Raw genomic sequence first — 19,645 nt, 5'->3', positions numbered from 1 at the left:
TGTCACATGGCGGCGATCCCCGGCCGCTGATTGGCCGGGGATCGCCGATCTGCCTTACGCCGCTGCTGCAGCGCCGTTCAATGTAAACAAAGGAGACAAACGTCTCCTGCGTTTACATTTAGTCTGCGACCCGCGATCAGCGGCTCGCAGGCTATTCACGGAGACCCGCTCCGTGATCTAACAGTAAACGGCCGAGCGGCAACAGTGTAACAAAGGGAGATACATTCACACATCCCTCCAATGGACGTAGATTTCAAATAAAAGGTAAATTTTCTTGTGATTCCACATATGTGGTATATCTGATTAAATTCCCTTGCGGGTTGGGATACGTGGGAAAGACCACGCAACCTCTTAGGAATAGAATTTCTTCACATAAATCGACCATTAGGGGGGATAGTAGGGATCAATCAGTGGCCTGTCATTTTAAAGAATGCAGACATGGTGTCTCTCAGTTGAAGGTGCAGGTGATTGACCATGCACCTCTGCGCTTGCGTAGGGGGGGATCAACATAAATTGTTACTCAAGAAGGAAGCTATGTGGATAAAAAAGTTGGGCACTATGGGGAGGGGGGGTCTTAATAAGGAATATGACCTGCTGCCGTGTATCTAAATGTGTTGCTGTTATTTTTATGTATTGACATACATCCTTATTTCTTTTGTCATTACAGGTGACTATATGCGATTGTCTGATGTGTGGGACTTCTGGCTTATTTCCCTATTCCCCTGGGGCGCTGTTTATCGGTGATGTGGTGGGTGAGTGTGGGGGAGACTCAATGTTCCTCTCCTGATTAATATTGCTACTATGATCCGGCCGCCGGAGCTCTGTAAGTGGGCGGGGTTTGGATTCCCTGTGAAAACAGAGCGTCCGGTTGCCTAGTGATGTATTGCCGCGATTGCCGCTGAGAGGCAGCGTCACATCATATTACACGTGATGTATCACGTGCGTTTGTTTAGTTTAGCGAGGATGAGGGGGATGGAGAGGCTCGCCGCGCCTACCCTTCTGCAGCGCTGATGACAGTGTAAGTTGCCGCTGCTATGATTCGCTGTGATGCGGTGGGGGGCGGCGGTCTGAATGTTAACGCCAAGAGGGCTGGGGGTGTATGAAAATTTAAATATTAGGCTGATAGTTTCCCATCAGGTTCGCCGGCGGCCCCATGCGTCCGATTGGTCGCATTCTGGTCACCTGATCTTTTTGGTTTGCTATATAAATGGACATTATGTCAGTTTTAAGTGTGGATGACATGCTTTAACAGCTTGAGAAAGGGCAGATTGCCCGAAACAGTGGAGCTGTCGCTGGTTGCTTGATCTTCATAATTTTAATGATGCTTTGATACCAAATAAAAGAACTGTTATTATAGTAACATCTCACTGTCCGGTTCTTGTCCTTTCGAGGGAGGTAAGTCCACCAACTTCCCCCTTTTTAAACAGATTTTAACTATTTTATCCTTGTTTGGCGCCTCTCTTAAACCTATTTTACTACTGATCTTGTCCACCCTGGGTGTAGGGGTGTATCCCCATCTTATTCTTGTCTACAGAGAGAGACTTTTTATTACCTGAGTGGGGTCAGGTCAGAATTCTCCCCACCTGCCTTTCCAGTGGTTGCCTTTGTGGCGACCCATGTTTGTGAGTATATTACCACATCTCTTTACATTATACCAACCATTGTTTGAAATACTGCAATATATTAGGCCCTCTGTTTCTTTTTGTTTTTTTGTCTTTTCCATGAGGAGAACATACATAGTCCATACACGTAGTCCATACCAAGACAAAAACCTGGGATCTTGGCATTGCATTGCAAGACAAGAGTGATTTCCACATAAACCTAAATCTCACCTCTTTGGGCTCAGCTGTGGCTGCTGCCATACGACCATGAACTGCAAGATTTCCATAGTCGCTAGTGACTTGGGATGCAAGCCCACCAAGTTCTTCAGGGTTTGTGACTGATTTGGTCATCTGAAAACAGGAGAAATAAGAGAATGAAATTCATGTACACAGAACAGAGGGATTGACAAACTGAACATACTTATCAAGGCCTTTACGACCAGAGCTTTTATATGAGCATTGTACATGGAGAAATCAAAGTACAGCGGAACCTTGGTTTGCAAGCATAATTTGTTCTGGAAACATGCTTGTAATCCAAAGCACTCTTATATCAAAGTGAATTTCCCCATAAGGATTAATGGAAACTCAGATGATTTGAGCCACAATCCAAAAATCCATTTCTAGAAATACAATCAATACCAAGTACTGTAATGTACAAAGTAAAAATGTAAAAAAGACTTTAACAATAACTAAGAGTCATTGCCATCTGTTGGATCACCCCAATCTTTGTGTTTGTGTGGCTTTAACAAGGAGTTTATCCAATGACAGTAGCTTTTGCCTACTTTTGAGGATTTCACAGAGATGTGATTTTGTACAGCGCCCACACTCAGATTAAGAACAATCCTGCAGGATCTAGGAAAAAGAATCATCGACTCAGTTATGATGACGTGACTTGCGTATACATACTGCGCTTGTACAGGATATCAAAACCCGCTTGCTTATCAAGTCAAACTTTCATAAAAATGTTCGCTTGTCTTTAAAAGCACTCTTAAACCAAGTTACTTGCAATCCAAGGTTGTAATGTAGAACTTTTTATTTTAGCTTTGGATAGACTGTATAGGGAGTTTTATTTTTCCATCTAGTCACTGAGTAAAAGATAAAACAAAATTAAGCTCACCAAGGGTGAAAGGTGACATGATCCTTAAAGGAAAACAGGCTGATAACATATACAAATTTTATACACACCTGGGGCTTCCTCCAGCCCCATAAGCTCGGATCGCTCTGACGCCGCTGTCCTCAGTCTTCTCCCTCTTCGGTATAGGGTCCCGTAACTTCAGCCAGTCAGGGCCAGTCTATGTAAAAGAAGTGCGCCTTCTACATATCTCTCCAGCTGCTGCTGGAGAGATACGTAAAAAACGCACTTCTCTTGCGTCATGGATGGATATATTTCAGTATTTGCACAGTTTATAATTACCATTTCTTGGGCTGTCACTGCAATAGCTTTGGAATATTTAACTCCTGTGGTCTGGTAGTCCACAAAGGTTCCTGTGGGTTCTGGTGGCGTTCCTTCGTCCAGCTGTAGAAGAAAACAGTGAGTTTTTCCAATACAATGACAAAGTAAATACATGGGTATTGCAGTTGTATTATTTTACTATACATTGACATGCATTTTTTCAGATTTTTTAGTAAAGAAAACTAAAACACAATCCTCACAGAATCACTCCACACCTCCTAAAATATGTTACCTTCCTTTTCAATTGTTTGTTACAAGGCCCCATTTACAAATTAATTATATAAATAAAAGCTGGTTAGAGCTGCCTCTGCCGGGAATCTGGCGTAAATATGGCAGCCCTGGTAACCCTCAATGTGTCAGCAAGTGATCAGATTGGGGAAAGTCTGGCTGAGCGCAGGCAGAGAACATTGTTCTCATACATCTCCTGCTCTGTGGCGCTCCATCGTGTGCTGCACTGTTGGCCCTGCTACCCGCTCCATACCACATCGTCCATACAGAACTAAACTGTCGCCCAAAGGACTGAGTCCAGATTGCTGTGGGCAATAGTCTTCTTAAACTCTTTGAGGTTTTATCAGACACACATACGTGATAAGTAACAAGAGGACTGTTCAGACAAGAATGTAGAAAAAACTGTTGAACTGTTTTTAGTAAATGGACTGTGGAGACAAGGTTCAGGATCAGGCCTAATAATAGAGCGCGTACTATGGTGATTAAAGGATTTATAATAATACACACCCAGGAGGGCTGCAGATGCGGGGAGCATGGACATATTGTACAAACTGTAATTCAGGAGCAAAACGCCACCTACTACCTGTTCTTTTTACAGTGCCCGGGTGGATATTGAACTACACTTTATACAATGCTGTCTTTTACGTCTAGATAGGTAAGTGCAATACCTTTGTGTGAGTCTGCCTGTGAGTACAATCATCTATTAAGCTATGGTCTTCTGTTTTTATTTTTTAAAATTTAATAAAACCTGAGAAGTTACATCTGAAGGTTGGAGCTGGTATATGCCTTTGAGGAATTCCGATTGGTGAAGCGCTAGATCCACCTGAGTTGTGAAGTGGTTATAATCTGGTGAGCTCCAGCATTTCCATAGGTGGATAATTAGACTCACAGTAGAGAGTTGTCTGAAAGTCTGATCACCTTGCACTGGGTGTCATGTGAAATTGGAATATTGTGTTTTGTGCATTACAGTATTACGCTATGTTAGTCTCTCATTCCAGGGTTGTCTTCGTGGAAAGCGCCAATAATCTTCTGTGTTGAATAATACAAGTCTATTGATTTTAGCTTTGCCATCTGGAAAGCAATACTGATTTATTTTAAATTTACTTATTTGCTTGAACAGTGCATGAAAAACTTTTTACCCATTTACCTAGATCCCATTATAACAACTATATATTCATTATATTATTCAAAAGCTGTTTCTTAATGGGACAGGCCTCACCTTGTTCATAGCATCAGCAATGGAATCTACCATCCCGCCAACCATGCCAACTTCACTGGCAGCCTCATTAAGGGTGATCATAAGGTCATCCACTGCCTCCTTCATCAGCTGGGCTGCCTCTGCAATGGCATCATGTGTGTGCGATGCCTGTGAAGAACAGACTTAGGTCAGAGTTCCTGTGAAGTAGATGAGCGGGATTCCCTATGAAGTCTGGCAATAAATAATCCATACCTTGGGATTACCACCACCTTCCTTAGCAGCATAAAGCATCTGTAGTGCAGACTCTGCCAACGTCTTGGTCTGATCCAGCACAGTCATCTGCTGCTGATGGTCCAGAATTTTAGAGACGAGCCCAACAGAAGCCTGAATCAGAGGCTCAAAGTAGCGTGCAAGCTGAGTGACCTGTGTAACATAAAGACACGGGTTAATATAAACAATAGCCCTCAAAGTATGTCTATATTAATCCACATGAAAAACGTGTTCTCTGAAAATGTGGATAGTTTATTTAAGCCAGCAAACAAATTCGTATTGCATCATTTATGTGAATTTACAGCTACATGCACAGAACATGATAAAGCAAGCTCCAATGATCCTTGTAGGTAGGATTATATTATAGTAAACTAGGTGACGCCAGCAATATATACCTTGTGTCCCAGCTGTGCTGCTTCTCCACGTGCTGCTGTCGTGATTGGATCAATTAAGTGACCGATCTCCTGAACCACCGATGTTAGCTGTTCCTGAACAGCCTAAAAATATAAAATGCATGAACCAATAATGAGCAACTGTAATTGCACATAATGGAGGACAGGAAAGTTCAGATACTGAAAACCTGTAATTTATATTACTAAAACTGCACATCTCTTTTTAGCCTTATGTGTAAAGCATTTTATCTCATGCTATTTTAAGAGCTTTGCCAAGGAATCATAGCTGAAAATGTCCAGGCAAAATCTCTGAGCTAATGTAGCACACCAGAATTTCTCTGCTGAATTAATGAAATGGAATCCAGTCTGCTACATGCTTTCTTGAAGCTGTGCTCTGTAAATTGTGAACAATGTGCATACAATTCTCTGCTAAATTAGAGTGATGGAATTTCAGATTTAGCACTCCATAGCATAGCATATAAAATCTATACATAACATTTGTAATATCTCTCCAAGCACAGTGGCATCTGAACAGTTGCTTTTATCGATTAAAAAGCACAGAAATATACGTAAATGATTGTTACCTCTAGTGAGATGTCATCCCTCGTGGCCAGGATCTGGCTGACACTTGCAAGAGATGCATGTTCAATATCCCGAATGTACTGGTTAATGCTATCAATAGACTGGTCACATTCTCTCTGTCCAGGAGCTTTGTCCCTGCATACAGAAAATTGAGTGCGAAATTCCAATAAGCTTACAATAGTTTGGTGGGATTTCATAATGTAAGAAATATTCCCTTTTAACACCTCTAGATTGCTAAGGTTTTATTTTTGTGCCATCGTAATTTTGAACAGCACACAACTACACATAATAAAAAGTTACTTATGATTTGTTTAGTAATGGGAAGAAATTACAAACCTGTGTGTTTACAAAATCACTAAATAACTAGTCACCACATTTTAGAGAGACTAATGAAACCAAAAACTATTAAATTCACTAAGTGGAAGATTGGGGTCCACATCAGTCCATCAGGAAGGTAAAAGATAGGCTTTATTAAACATCAAGACATACATTAGTACAGAAAGCTGCTGATGCAGACTCCATTATACTACTAATTCAGAGTCTCTACACACTTAAAGAGGAACTCCAGTGAAAATAATGTAATAAAAAAAAAAAGTGCTTCATTTTTACAATAATTATGTACAAATGATTTATTCAGTGTTTGCTCACTGCAAAATCTTTACTCTCCGTGATTTACATTTTGACATTTATCAAATGTTGACATTTTTACTGCTGGCAGGTGATGTCACTGGAAGGAGATGCTGCTTGCTTTTTTGGCTGTTGGAAACAGTTGTTATTTCCCACAATGCAACAAGGCTCCCACAGTGTGATGTCAGTACCTCAGTGCTGTGAGGCGCTGACATCACACTGTGGGAGGGGTTTCACCACAAAATCAGCCATACAGAGCCCCCTGATGATCCATTTGAGAAAATGAATAGATTTCTCATGGGAAAGGGGGTATCAGCTACTGAATGGGATTGAGTTCAATTCTTGCTTACGATTTCTCTTTAAGTCCTGCATCTGTTGGATGATGGGTCAGATGTTGAACGATTTTCCCTTCTATCCAAATTCAGTAGGTATTGCAGTCCTTTTACAAAGTGTTTATGTAGACAGCACTGTCTGATGTCTTCACTCGTGTGCTGTGCAACAATGCATTCTGGAAAGGCATTTTTGCTGCATGCATTTTGGTGCGCTGACCAATGTGACCCCATTCAATTAAATTGAATGGAATAAGCACCACAGCAGGCAGCAACAGAGGTGTTGTGTGTCCCTAGAAAACGTATGGCCATCTATGGTTCCTAGCCACTGCACATGTGTATACAGCCCCTTATACAAGTAACCAGTTTGAGGACAATTAACATGACAAAAATCTGTAACATTTGAAAGAAATAAAAAATGACAAACCAATAAAGGACCCTTTATAAGCGGAGATGTAACTAGCAAATCTTGAAGCAACTTGCCTTGCCAGAAGCAGCATCTGTCCCAATAAAGTTTACTCTGCACCTACATTGCACCCCACAGGTTCTCAACGTACATCTACAAATATTAAATCTCTGATCTAGATTTGCTTTCTGACATATACAACTTACAACAGTAGCAGTGAGGCAGGTATGCAACAGGTATGCTTATGTTCCCCAAACCAGGAACTAATATTATAAATAAAAGTCTGTAGACATGCATGTGCAGTGCAAGCACAGACAGTGAACATTTAGATAATTCATGTTTCCTTGCTCTTACTTTTACTGACATTGTGATGAATTTTATTACCTACCAGACAGCTTTTACAGACTGCGGGAGGAGGAAATAGCATGGCATATGCTCAATAAAACAGATCGTTAATGGAAGCCAGTAGGACCTGCTCAGAATGAGGAAGTTTGGGGAGAGAGAGAGAGAGAGAGAGAGATTCATCCACTAGTTTACAAAAGTTCTTCAAGTACCTTATAGAGGTAATCAGGCTCTTGATTGAATCAGACACTACACGGGAGTGACCTGCCAAACTTGACCACGTTGGTGGATCTTTAGGATTGATTGCTAAAGACCGTGCTGTCTTAATTAATGATGAAGAGCTCTCCAGCATGGTGACCGCAGATATCAATATAGGTTCTTGCGCATTTGATCCCTGTACACAAGAAATTACATAAAACTGATCACTTACAAAGAGCAAAAAAAAAATAGTAACACAAAAAACTAAATTGTGCTAGTTCCACATTCAATGTAACTTATGCAGCTGAGCGTCTGTTCCTCTGTAAAAGTTTAATCTATAAAATACAAAACCAATGCGAATCACTAGTTGCCAAGCCACTTTTCTAGTGCAATAATGAAGGTCCTATAACCCTTCCTATAAGAGACACATAACAGTGATTGTTATGGGGGAAACAAACATTTTTTGTTATGGAGGAGGGATGTTATGGCTGAACTTGTTACAAGGGGAACTAAATATTGACCGTTATAAGGGGAAGTTACAAAAACACAGTAACACATAGTTTAAAACAACCTTCCCCTGTTCCAGATGTTAAACTGCATACAAATATTTCAAGCATAAATTGCATACACCTAGTGTCAGTTCTTCTTAAAGCACCACTATGGTGAAATATTGTAAAATATGTACACATACATTTAGCCCATAGTAGAATGCACTATGAATTACTTTTCTACTGTGTTGCGGTCACCTGTAACAAAAATTAAGTTTTACAATTTTCCAATAATGGTCTTTCAACTTGCTTGAAATAATGCTCAAAAATATTCAAAATGTAGGTTCCTCCTAGCCCTTGAGAAATACCCTTCACTTTTATCAACAGACTTCCTACTGGAAGTGAAAGTTTACATATGCCATCTGGCGCTTGGAAATTTGGGTGCAGGGTAAAGCCGAAAAACGGCTCACCCTTTTCCTGCAGAAGTCGGAGCCTTATTACGATCATACATTGAAGAAGAAAGATGTTTGTTGGCACTGCAAGCATAAACTGTTTATTTCATTCTAAAGTGCAATCAGCAGCATTCCAGATACTAACACGTGCAACAAAGCAGTAAACTGGTGCACAGTACAGTGGATAGTGGGTGCAGGGTACAGCTGCCTGGCGGCCATTTCGCGCTGAAGTGCGCTTCCACAGAGCCTCCATGGAAGCGCAATTTAGAATGAAATAAACTGTTCATGCTTGCAGTGCCGACAAACTTCTTTCTTCTTCAATGTATGCTACTGTATCTTCAGCCAGAGCACGCATAGCATTGGATACTATCCGGACCTGGGTGATATATTTGCAGCCCGCCACTGTATGCTGCGGTGCCAACGCTAGGATTCGTACTCCTACCTTCCATTCTATATACCCTGCAGGCATTATTACTATTCCGCCTCAGGCCACTATTGACACTGGGAGTGGGGAAAGACGTAATTTGGCTTCCAGCTACTGCTGGTGGATGAATTGTGCAGTTTTTAGAACAATACACTACAGGTTGCGAACCGTTATGGTCCTTTATCAGGTGTACATTTGCCAAAGGTCTGTGATGGTTTGGAACATGTGGTGTATTGTTCTGTCAAGTTGCAATATGCACTTGATTAAGCAAAGCCAGTGGTGTACCGCCTCTTTATTCACCTCTTATAACCAGTGTACATCTCTGCATTGTTCCTACACTGATAATACAAAGCCAGCACTTTCCCACCCTGTAGAGGGGCTCTAATGAACCAGGAGTTAAGCTGGCCATACACTGACCCGATTTGCCGCCGTTTCGACAACAGATTCGATCACTGGGATCGAATCTGCTGCCAATCGTTCACGCTACACGCCAAATTTCGATCCATTTCGTCCGATCCCGTCGATCGCTCCGTGCGGAAAATTACCGTTGATCGCCCGCGGGTAGGGAGCGCGTCGCTAGCGGCGTTCGAGTGCCCGACGACCGACGCAATAGAGCGGCAATACATTACTTGCTCCGCCGGCGCTACTACCCCCGGTCACCGCTGCTCCGTGTTCGCGCTGGTCTCCGGCATGCTTCAGTTCTTCCTGCCCGGCAGGAAGAAGTAAAGCATGCCGGACCTGGAGACCAGAGCGGAGACCGGGGGCAGTCGCACCAGCGGAGCAGGTAATGTATGTGGGCGAGGGGAGCGGCGGCGGCAGCACCACCACCACCACCACAACAGATTGTGAACGGTTTTAGGCTGAAATCGGTTCACAATTTGTTTGCAGTAAAGGTAGCCATACGATCCCTCTCTGATCAGATTCGATCTATCTGTTGGTCGAATCTGATAGCAAATCGACCAGTGTATGGCTACCTTTACAGTTTCTTGTAAATTAGCAAAAAGTTAAGATAAATTAACACAATAAGTAGAAAAAGAATGAGCTGTAAGGGTTACAGAATGCCTCAGCATAACAAAAGTAATTATATTGAGGCCCCATGTCGTTATGAGTGAAAGGAAATGCTTCCTGTTGGAAACATCTGCAGATGCACAAAGTAATGTATTATCAAGTGAATCCTTACCTCTGCACTGATCTGGGCTGGAATACTGGCGAATTCAGGGTTAGAGGCAAAGGCCGTCAAGTTTTCCACAGCGGAAATAAGTGGAGCAGTTGCTGTACTGCATTTCTCACGGTTCTCATCTGAAAAGTCGCCGTCCAGGGTCTGTGAGGAAATTGGCAATGAACAGACAAGCACCCACTAAATAACACGTTTAAAGCACCGCCCTAACCAACTTATCATATACAGTAGCAATAAAAAGTATGGGAACCCTTCGGAATTAATTGGATTTCTGTATAAATTGGTCATAAAATGTGATCTGCTCTCCACCCAAGTCACAACAATAGACAATCACAGTCTGCTTAAACTAACCAGCTGGAGTCCAATCAATGAGATGAGATTGGAGGTGTTGGTTACAGTTGCCTTGCCCTATAAAAAAACACCCAGTTTTGGGTTTGCTTTTCCAAAGAAGCATTGTCTGATGTGAATAATGCCTCGCACAAAACAGCTCTCAGAAGACCTACGATTAAGAATTGTTGACTTGCATAAAGCTGGAATAGGTTATAAAAGTATCTCCAAAAGCAATGCTGTTCATCAGTCCACGGTAAGAGAAATAGTCTATACATGGAGAAAGTGCAGCACTGCTGCTACTCTCCTAGGTGTGGCTGTTCTGTAAAGATGACTGCAAGAGCACAGCGCTGAATGCTCATTGAGGTGAAGAAGCATCCTAGAGTGTCAGCTAAAGACTTGAAGTCTCTGGCATATGCTAAGATCCCTGTTAGAGAATCTATGATACGCAAAACACTAAACAAGAATGGAGTTCATGGGAGGATAACACAGAGGAAGCCCCGGCTGTTCAAAAAAAACATTGCTGCACATTTAAAGTTTGCAAAAGAGCCCCTGGATGTTCCACAGCAGTACTGGCAAAATATTCTGTGGACAGATCAAACCGAAGTTGAGTTGTTTGGAAGAAACGCATAACACAATGGGCTCTATTCACAAATCTTCTCATATAGGACTTCTCTAATTGATAAAAATAACCTTTCAGCACATTTACAAGAAAAATAATCACTCAAATTAAGTTGCTCCTGATTAACTTAATTTCAATAATTCCTTTTGTACCTTAATTATACTATATTTATGCTCTTTGGAAGCTTAAAAATGTAACAGATTTGGTGAAAACAGAGAAAAAAATGTGAAAAAGCTTTGTGAATCATGCCCTATGTGTGTAGAAAACAAGGCACAGCACAACAACATCAAAACCTCATCCCAACTGTGAAGTATGGCGGTGGGGGCATCATGGTTTGGGGTTGCTTTGCTGCGTCAGGGCCTGGACGAATTGCTATTATCGAAGGAAAAATTAATTCCCAAGTTTATCAAGATGTTTTGCAGAAGAACTTAAAGAGACACTGAAGCGAAAAAAAAATAGGATATAGTGAATTGGTTGTGTACTATGAATAATTACTAGAAGATTAGCAGCAAAGAAAATATTCTCATACTTTTATTTTCAGGTATATAGTGTTTTTTCTAACATTGCATCATTCTATAATATGTGCACATTACACAACACTCAGCATTCAAAATGAGTCTTCCAGAGCAGTCTGTGAAGTAATGACCTCTCCTCTAGCAGAGTAAAAGTAAATAGTCCAGGAACAGTTGAGATAATAAAAGTCAGATAACAGCCCTCTCCACAACTAACTTAGTCGGAGAGCTTAATGGCTTGTTTGCATAGAGATAACAACTGGAGTTTCTCAACTCTTCCTGTACTGGAAACAATTACACTGATGTATCTGATCTTAATGTTTTATTTCTTAGCTGTGCTACACATACAAATCATAATATCATCATTTTTTTTTCGCTTCAGTGTCTCTTTAAGGCCATCTGTCCACCAGCTGAAGCTCAGCAGAAGATGGGTATTGCAATAGGACAACGACCCAAAGCATAGAAGTAAATAAACAACAGAATGGCTTAAACAGAAGCAAATACGCCTCCTGGAGTGGCCCAGTCAGAGTCTTGATCTAAACCCGAATGAGATGCTGTGGCATGACCTCAAAGCGATTTACACCAGACATCCCAAGAATATTGCTGAACTGAAACAGTTCTCTAAAGAGGAAAGGTCAAAAATTACTCCTGACTATTGTGCACGTCTGAACTTTAACTACAGGAAACGTTTGGTTGAAGTTATTGCTGCCAAAGGAGGTTCAACCAGTTATTAAATCCAAGGGTTCACATACCTTTTCTACCTGCACTGTGAATGTTTACATGGTGTGTTCAATAAAAACATGGAAACATTTAATTATTTGTGTGGTATTAGTTTAAGCAGACTGTGATTGTCTATTGTTATGACAAAAATGAAGATCAGAACACATTTTATGACCAATTTGTGCAGAAATCCATATAATTGTAAATGGTTCACATACTTTTTATTGCTACTGTAACCACCTAAAGTTTATTGTAACTGTAGAAGGTCAAACGGTATCTTTAAGGACTCAGCCACACTATAATCGCTTTTAGAAGCGCTTGTGATTGATTAGCGCTTTTTAAAAATCGTTCCCATTCACGTTCATTAAAATCGCTGTAAAAAAAATCACCACAATCGCGTAAAATCACTGTTATTTTTACCGCGATTTTAATGAAAGTGAATGGGAGCAATTTTTAAAAAGCGCTCGGAAAGCGCTAATCATTCACAAGCGCTCATAAAAGCGCTTGAAGAGAACCCGAGGTGGGTTTGAAGAATATTATCTGCATACAGAGGCTGGATCTGCCTATACAGCCTAGCCTCTGTTGCTATCCCAAACCCCCCTAAAGTCCCCCTGCAGTCTGCAATCCCTCATAAATCACAGCCATGCTGCTGACAAACAGCTTGTCAGAGCTGGCTGTGTTTATCTCTATAGTGTCAGTCTGCTGCTCTCCCCGCCTCCTGCAGAACTCCAGTCCTCGCCTGCATCCCTTCCCTCCCTGCTGATTGGAGGGAAGGGACGGGGGCAGGGACCGGAGCTATGCAGGAGGCGGGGGAGCAGCTGAGACTGACACTACAGATGTAAACACAGCCTCACAGCATGGCTGTGATTTATGAGGGATTGCAGAGTGCAGGGGGACCTTAGTGGGGTTTGGGATAGCAACAGAGGCTGGGCTGTATAGGCAGATCCAGCCTCTGTATGCAGATAACATTCTTTAAACACACCTCGGGTTCTCTTTAAAGTGTGGCTGAGCCCTAAGGCTCTTATTGTGATCTATAAGCATGGTCTGATAAGAATATAATATAAAGACAACAAAAACTGCAGCAGATAGCAGTAGAGGTCTGCATTGGGCTAATTTTTTAGACTCGCACACAACCCGCTACCCACAACCGACCCGTAACACGCTTTGCTGGTGGATCAAATACCTGCACCCGATTTGCAACTTGTTTTTCCCCACAGTGCAAAGAGACTATTGCTGCCAAAAACTTCTCTAGGAAAAAAAAGCCATTAATCTAAAACCGGCCATGAACTTATGCAACCGTGTTTTCGATCTGAACTGCAATCATCATCACCAAGAACCCACATTCCAGTTTTCGATTTTAATTGATGTGTATTAAAACTTCTTACCCAGTCAGAAGCTCTGCTCACCACATCTTCCAAGGCGCTACTCACAGCAGCTTTCATGTCCCTCTCATACAAAGGGCGGGATCAAGAGACAGCAGATGCAGCATCCGATGCTTTCTGCCTGTCATCACACAATACTTACAAAAAGTTGGGAAGAAGCAGATGCTATGTCAGTGGCTGCAGCACACACAACACCAACAATCGTGGCACCATGACAACAGGTTCAAAATGATGCCCAGAATCTCCACCTCAAATTACTTGCCTGTCAGCAATTAAGTATTCTGGTCCGAGCAGCCATCACAGGTTTTTAAAAGCAAGAGACACAGAATTGTCTTAGGCTTGTTTTTAGTACATGTAACCAGACCCACACAGATGAGAATGAGTATGGGTAACTAAACCCGACCCCCATTTCAGGTAACCCGTGGGTACCTGACCCAATGCAGACCGCTAGATAGTATTCTTCACACGAAGGATCCGCACCATCCAGTACAAACATTTTTATTAGCTCTTTTTAAAATTCATGGAAAACCAGAATAATTCCAGTTGGAGTGAGCTCTGAGATGTCTCCCAGTGCATCACTGCTGAATATATGCAAATTAACCATTGTTGCCCTTAGAAGCTAAACACACCTCCAGAACTGCTGGAATGCAATGATGCGTCATCTTGTTAATTTGTACAGAGCCATAATAATCCAACATGCATACAGACTGTTTCGGATTGGTTGATCCTCCTCAGTGAATGGCATGGATTAATTTGATTCTATGAAGTAGGGCTTGATTAAAATTCATAAAAGCATTACATGCGTCAGGTCTGCCATGACAACGCACGGCGTTTTGAATCCGATTATTCTTCTTCAAGTCCTCAAACACAAATGCACTTTAACAGCTCTACAACTTCTCCTTATATATCCACAAGGAGGACCTAATGGGAGACTGTGAGTAAGACAGAAATTTCCACTCTTTAACCACCAGAGGGAACCAAAGATACAAAACAAATCAAAAATCCATAAAATGATTACATCAAAACCTCTAGATAGTAGAGCTAAAGTGGCAGTAACATGTAAAGGACGCAAGTTTGTGTTTTAAAAAAGGCAGAAAATGGTTTTGCACAACCAAAAGGTGCAAGATGCTAGATTAGCGAGACAGCAGAGAAAAGGCCTGAGTACCATCTACTACTTGACATAATACGATTGCAGCAATACAACCAGCAGAAGACATTAGGTGGCATTAAAGAAAACCTGTACTGAAAATTAAAAGTCAAAATAACCATACACAAGTCATACTTACCTGCTGTGTAGTCTATTCATCAATCTCCTTTCTCCTCTCCAACATCCTGTTTGTCCACTGTGATCAATGGAATTCTCCGTCCTCCATTTTGAAAATGGCCATTACCCCATAACAGCTTCCTGGTCAGCACACAGTTAAACTGTAATATCGCCCGCTTGAGCCATAGGGAAACATGGACACATCAGTTCTCCTCTCAGCTGTAACTGACAGCAACTGCTATATAACTGACAGCAACTGATAAATTTCAGTTCTGACAAAATGTTGTCAGAACTGGAAGGGATCATTGTCAGAAGAAAATGGTGAGCTTCTGAGAAGAACTGATGGCAAGGTAACTATGGAATGTTCATTTGAAGTTACCTCATGTGTTTTTTTTAAATAATTTTACTCTGCACAGGTTCCCTTTAAGGATTCAAAACTTTCTGCTTCAGTTGACAGCTATTATAATCCAATACTGTACTACTTCATGTGGTTACAATATGTAATGCAAGAACAAATCAAATTAACATTCTGGCTATGAATTGTTGTGACTGCCAGCTTGAAATACTGGGGCAAGTTCCATGCAAATGATAGAAAGATGTAACCAATAACAGCCTGATTGTTAGCTCTTTCCCAAAAATGTCCTCTGAAAGCCTTCAGCATCAAATTTTAATGATAAATGTTCATGAATAATGTCATTCTTAACCAACATGTCACATACTCCCTATAAATAAGGACACAGCCTTTAAAGACAATTGTGGCAACCCAAACCCATAATCAGCACCCACTGTATATTAATGTAAATTATTTCAGGTTAAATAAAAAGATTCTTTTTTTTTTTTTTTAAGGAGTTCTTAATTAAGGTGCTAGCACTTCATTTCTGTAACATTTTTCAAGGTACCCATCAACATCTTCAGGTTATTACTAATTAAGATAGAGCACAAAACCACTATGAAAAAGAATACCTGCCATTAGGATTTACATACGTGAATGCTAAGACCCTAGTTCAACCTCTCATTTTAAATGCTAATGATTATAAATAAACCTAAATACGCAATACATAATGTTTTGTGCATTGCACACCTCCTTATCAGTGGAGTGGAAGCTCCCTCACCAGCACACAGCAGATCACCTGACCAGTCCACCTCCTCCCACTGCAGCTCTGCAGTTTCTCCATGTTCAGACACACACTGAGGAGGGTGTTGGAATAACTAAACAGGAATTGAGGATGAAATTCTGTAGAGCATTGGCCCAAAACAGGCAACCTTTCAGCAGCAACAGATAAGAGGTAGGCAGGGGGTCAGCTCTGGCTGGCCTCAACTCTCAGCTCCTACCTGACTACCCCCATGTGGAAGATGAGGAGATAGAGGGAGCAAGTTGGACAATTCACGGTTTGGAATGAAGCCTAACCAATCTGCATCCGACTTTCACACAAAAAGTCAGTTTTGCAAGACCCGTTAATAAAAAATAAATGAATAATGCGAACACTGTTCTACATGCAATGTACAAAATGTTGCGCATTAGAAACCAAAATAGATTTCACACAACATGCATTGACAACCTGTGAGCTTGAGCTAATGCTTTAAATGCATGCAAAATCCGTTTTATATAAAGTTTCAATAATGCGGAGAACTTCTCACTCTTTAATGTGCTATTGCGGAATTGTAGGCAAAATGCAGTAAAGAGTCAACTAAAGATGCAATTTAAGGTTCTAAAATGCACATACGAACATGCATTAAAGGGTTATCGTAGTTTGATCAGTACTTTTATTTAAATAAGATACTGCTTAACCAGAGTGAGACAAAATGAATGTGCCATCAAGACGAGAGACCATGCAAGAGTACAATGTGGTGGGATGAGACTATGTGACAATAACTGGAGAGTTGATGTTTCAGGAGGATGGGTACATTTATTTGCTAATTTATTTACTATAGCCAGAAGTAGTAGAATTATGCAAAGATCCATGCAGAGAAGAAACTTAATGCAAGAGTACTAAGAGGAGAAATAAAACTACCTGGGAGCACCAGGAGAAAGAGTTAAATAATGTGAGGCTACCAAAAAAGAAGCTAGACTTAACAGTAGTGCCAGTAGAGGTGGGATTATGATAAGGTATTGTAAGACCTTGCAAATGTACTAGAAGGAGGGGTGAGACTAAGTTAGGTTACCAGGAGGAGGCATGAGACTATGAGAGAGTACTAGGAAAAAAAGAGTAATGTGTGCATATATGCCAGACGGTATAGTGAGGGATGTTCTAACTCCATCCTCCTTCCTGTTCTAGAATTCAAAGGATTTGCAACATAAATCATTAACAAATGACAATTTCACAGGTGAGTCAGCAAGAAAATACAGATACAAGAGCAACAAAAATAGTATATCTTCTAGCAAGATATCAAAGCTACTATAAACAACTAAAGATGGTCAACATTTGGCAAAAGAAAAGTTCTTGCATTTGTGTTAGAAATGTATATTAATAGTTCATCACAGAACAAAATCAAGCATATTCTAGTAAGCAATAATATGGAAATGCCATATGAGAGTGTTATATAGTCGAGTTGTAATTTAATAAACAAAGCAGGATTACCTTAATAGTTTTCACTAAGTTGGCAGTACTGTTCGCCACCTCTTTAGCCGACTGGACAAAGTGCCTTTTAGCTACTGGATTGGCCGTTTTGGAAGATGCAATGCGGCAGGCATTGCACAGGGCAGATGTGTGTTTGGCAACTATTGTAGCAGCTGACAGAACCTACAGGACAAGCAAACAAGCATAGACAGGGCTAGCAACAAACACCCAGACTGGAAGACTACAATCCCCAGAGTATCCCACTCACAGACATTTCTTGCTAATATACACCCAAGACTAATGCATGCAAACATCAACCAAAATTAGACATGACTTTACTCTGAAAAGTATAGAGATAGAAATAAAACAAAACAAAAAATCCTCATGAGAACGATTAACATTTAGTGGACTTATTTAATGAGATGGCGTCAGAAAAACATATCCTAACAGTAGCATGTTTTTACTAAGATTACAGATAAACTAGTAAAATATAACTAACTAGCTATAAGTTGTTCTATTTTGTTTACCACCTTACTAAATAGGCAAGATGTGTCCAACATAAAACATGAAACAATTGAGAGCATTTATAAAATGAAGCAGGATGCAATCATAGGCGTGTACTTAAAGGGTATATGAAGTGAAAATAAAATTATGACATTGAATTGTATGTGTAGTACAGGTAAGAAATACAACATTAATAGCAAAGAAACAAGTTATATACTGTTTCCAGTACAGAAACAATTGAGAGCATTTATAAAATGAAGCAGGATGGAATCATAGGCGTGTACTTAAAGGGTATATGAAGTGAAAATAAAATTATGACATTGAATTGTATGTGTAGTACAGGTAAGAAATACAACATTAATAGCAAAGAAACAAGTTATATACTGTTTCCAGTACAGAAAGAGTTAAGAAACTTCGGTTGTTATCTATGCAAAAGAGCTTCTCTAAACTCCACACCAAATTGGTCACCGATTTCTGGAGCACTATACATCAAAGAAATAGTGACAGACAGCTCCAGATAAGGTTCAGCGAGAAGAGACGTTCAAAGGGTCATTAGCTCTGCAAACCACACTCCGTATTTTTAAGGGAACCTAAACTGAGAAGAATATGGATTTTTCCTATTAAAATAATACCAGTTGACTGACTCTCCTGCTAATCATGTGCTTCTAATACTTTTGGAAACAGCCCCTCAACAAGCATGCAGATCAGGTGCTCCGACTGAAATCAGACTGGATTAGCTGCATGCCTGTTTCAGGTGTGAGATCCAGATACTACTGCAGCAAATTGATCAGCAGGAGAGTCAGGCAACTGGTATTGTTTAAAAGGAAACATCCATATCCCTCTCAGGATAGGTTGCCTTTAAACTATAAGACAGAGCAAGCTGCAAATATGACAATATGATGCAATGTTATATGATGCAATGTTATAAAAAAAAAAAAAACCGGTATATAACTGAAAATAAAAATATGAGACTGATTTCTTTGCTACTAATGTTGTATTCCTTATCCGTACTACACATGCAATCCATTATATCATTTTTTTTCCTGCTTCAGTGTCACTATAAAAGTAAATAAATGTAAAACAAAAATGTACTATAGACAGAAAAGTGAAACTAACCTGAGATGGGCTGCTGGCAGGATCCACTAGGTTCTGGCATGCCATTTGGATGGCCTGATTGGCCCTGGCAAACTGTATAGGATCAACAAGCCCCTGCTGGCCAGCCTGGCTATTCGGATCAGAAATGCCCACTAGATAGGCTGCCTATGGGATGAAATCAAGTTAGACTGTTTCTTGTACATAATCCATAAAATCTCAGTTACTTTGCAAACCTACATGAAGTCATCATAAACAAATGGTCAGCCAACAATAGGCACATTAAAAAAAAACCAAGGTGAGAGGCATAAGGAGGCTGACATGTTTATTTCCTTTTTAATAATGCACATTGCCTGGCTGTCATGCTGATCCAGTCATGCCTCTAAAGGTGCGTACCCATGCTTGATTCCTTCAAACGGCCCACGGGGCAGCCGTTCTGACGACCGTTTGCCCGTGTGTACAGTCTGTTGGCAGGCTGATAAGGCTGGTTTTGACTG

At 40.8% G+C, this 19,645-nt stretch overlaps 1 protein-coding gene across 2 annotated transcripts in view; it reads right to left on the bottom strand.

The window, feature by feature from the left end:
• Nucleotides 1–19,645, bottom strand: part of TLN2 (talin 2) — a 273,188-nt gene that overhangs the window by 36,143 nt on the left and 217,400 nt on the right. For both annotated transcript variants that reach the window (XM_068275770.1, XM_068275771.1), the window contains exons 35-44: nt 19,173–19,316; nt 17,574–17,735; nt 10,171–10,311; nt 7,641–7,822; nt 5,727–5,859; nt 5,146–5,247; nt 4,733–4,903; nt 4,502–4,648; nt 3,016–3,117; nt 1,833–1,952 (exon numbers count right to left, since the gene is read on the bottom strand). In XM_068275770.1, coding sequence (XP_068131871.1) covers nt 1,833–1,952; nt 3,016–3,117; nt 4,502–4,648; nt 4,733–4,903; nt 5,146–5,247; nt 5,727–5,859; nt 7,641–7,822; nt 10,171–10,311; nt 17,574–17,735; nt 19,173–19,316 — 1,404 coding nt within the window. The remainder of the gene's footprint in view (nt 1–1,832; nt 1,953–3,015; nt 3,118–4,501; nt 4,649–4,732; nt 4,904–5,145; nt 5,248–5,726; nt 5,860–7,640; nt 7,823–10,170; nt 10,312–17,573; nt 17,736–19,172; nt 19,317–19,645) is intronic.

This window comes from Hyperolius riggenbachi, chromosome 3 (genome assembly GCF_040937935.1).
Source record: "Hyperolius riggenbachi isolate aHypRig1 chromosome 3, aHypRig1.pri, whole genome shotgun sequence".
Lineage (NCBI taxonomy): Eukaryota > Metazoa > Chordata > Amphibia > Anura > Hyperoliidae > Hyperolius > Hyperolius riggenbachi.
The sequence above is the reverse complement of the archived record's forward strand: the minus strand, read 5'-3'. Positions and strand labels throughout refer to the sequence as shown.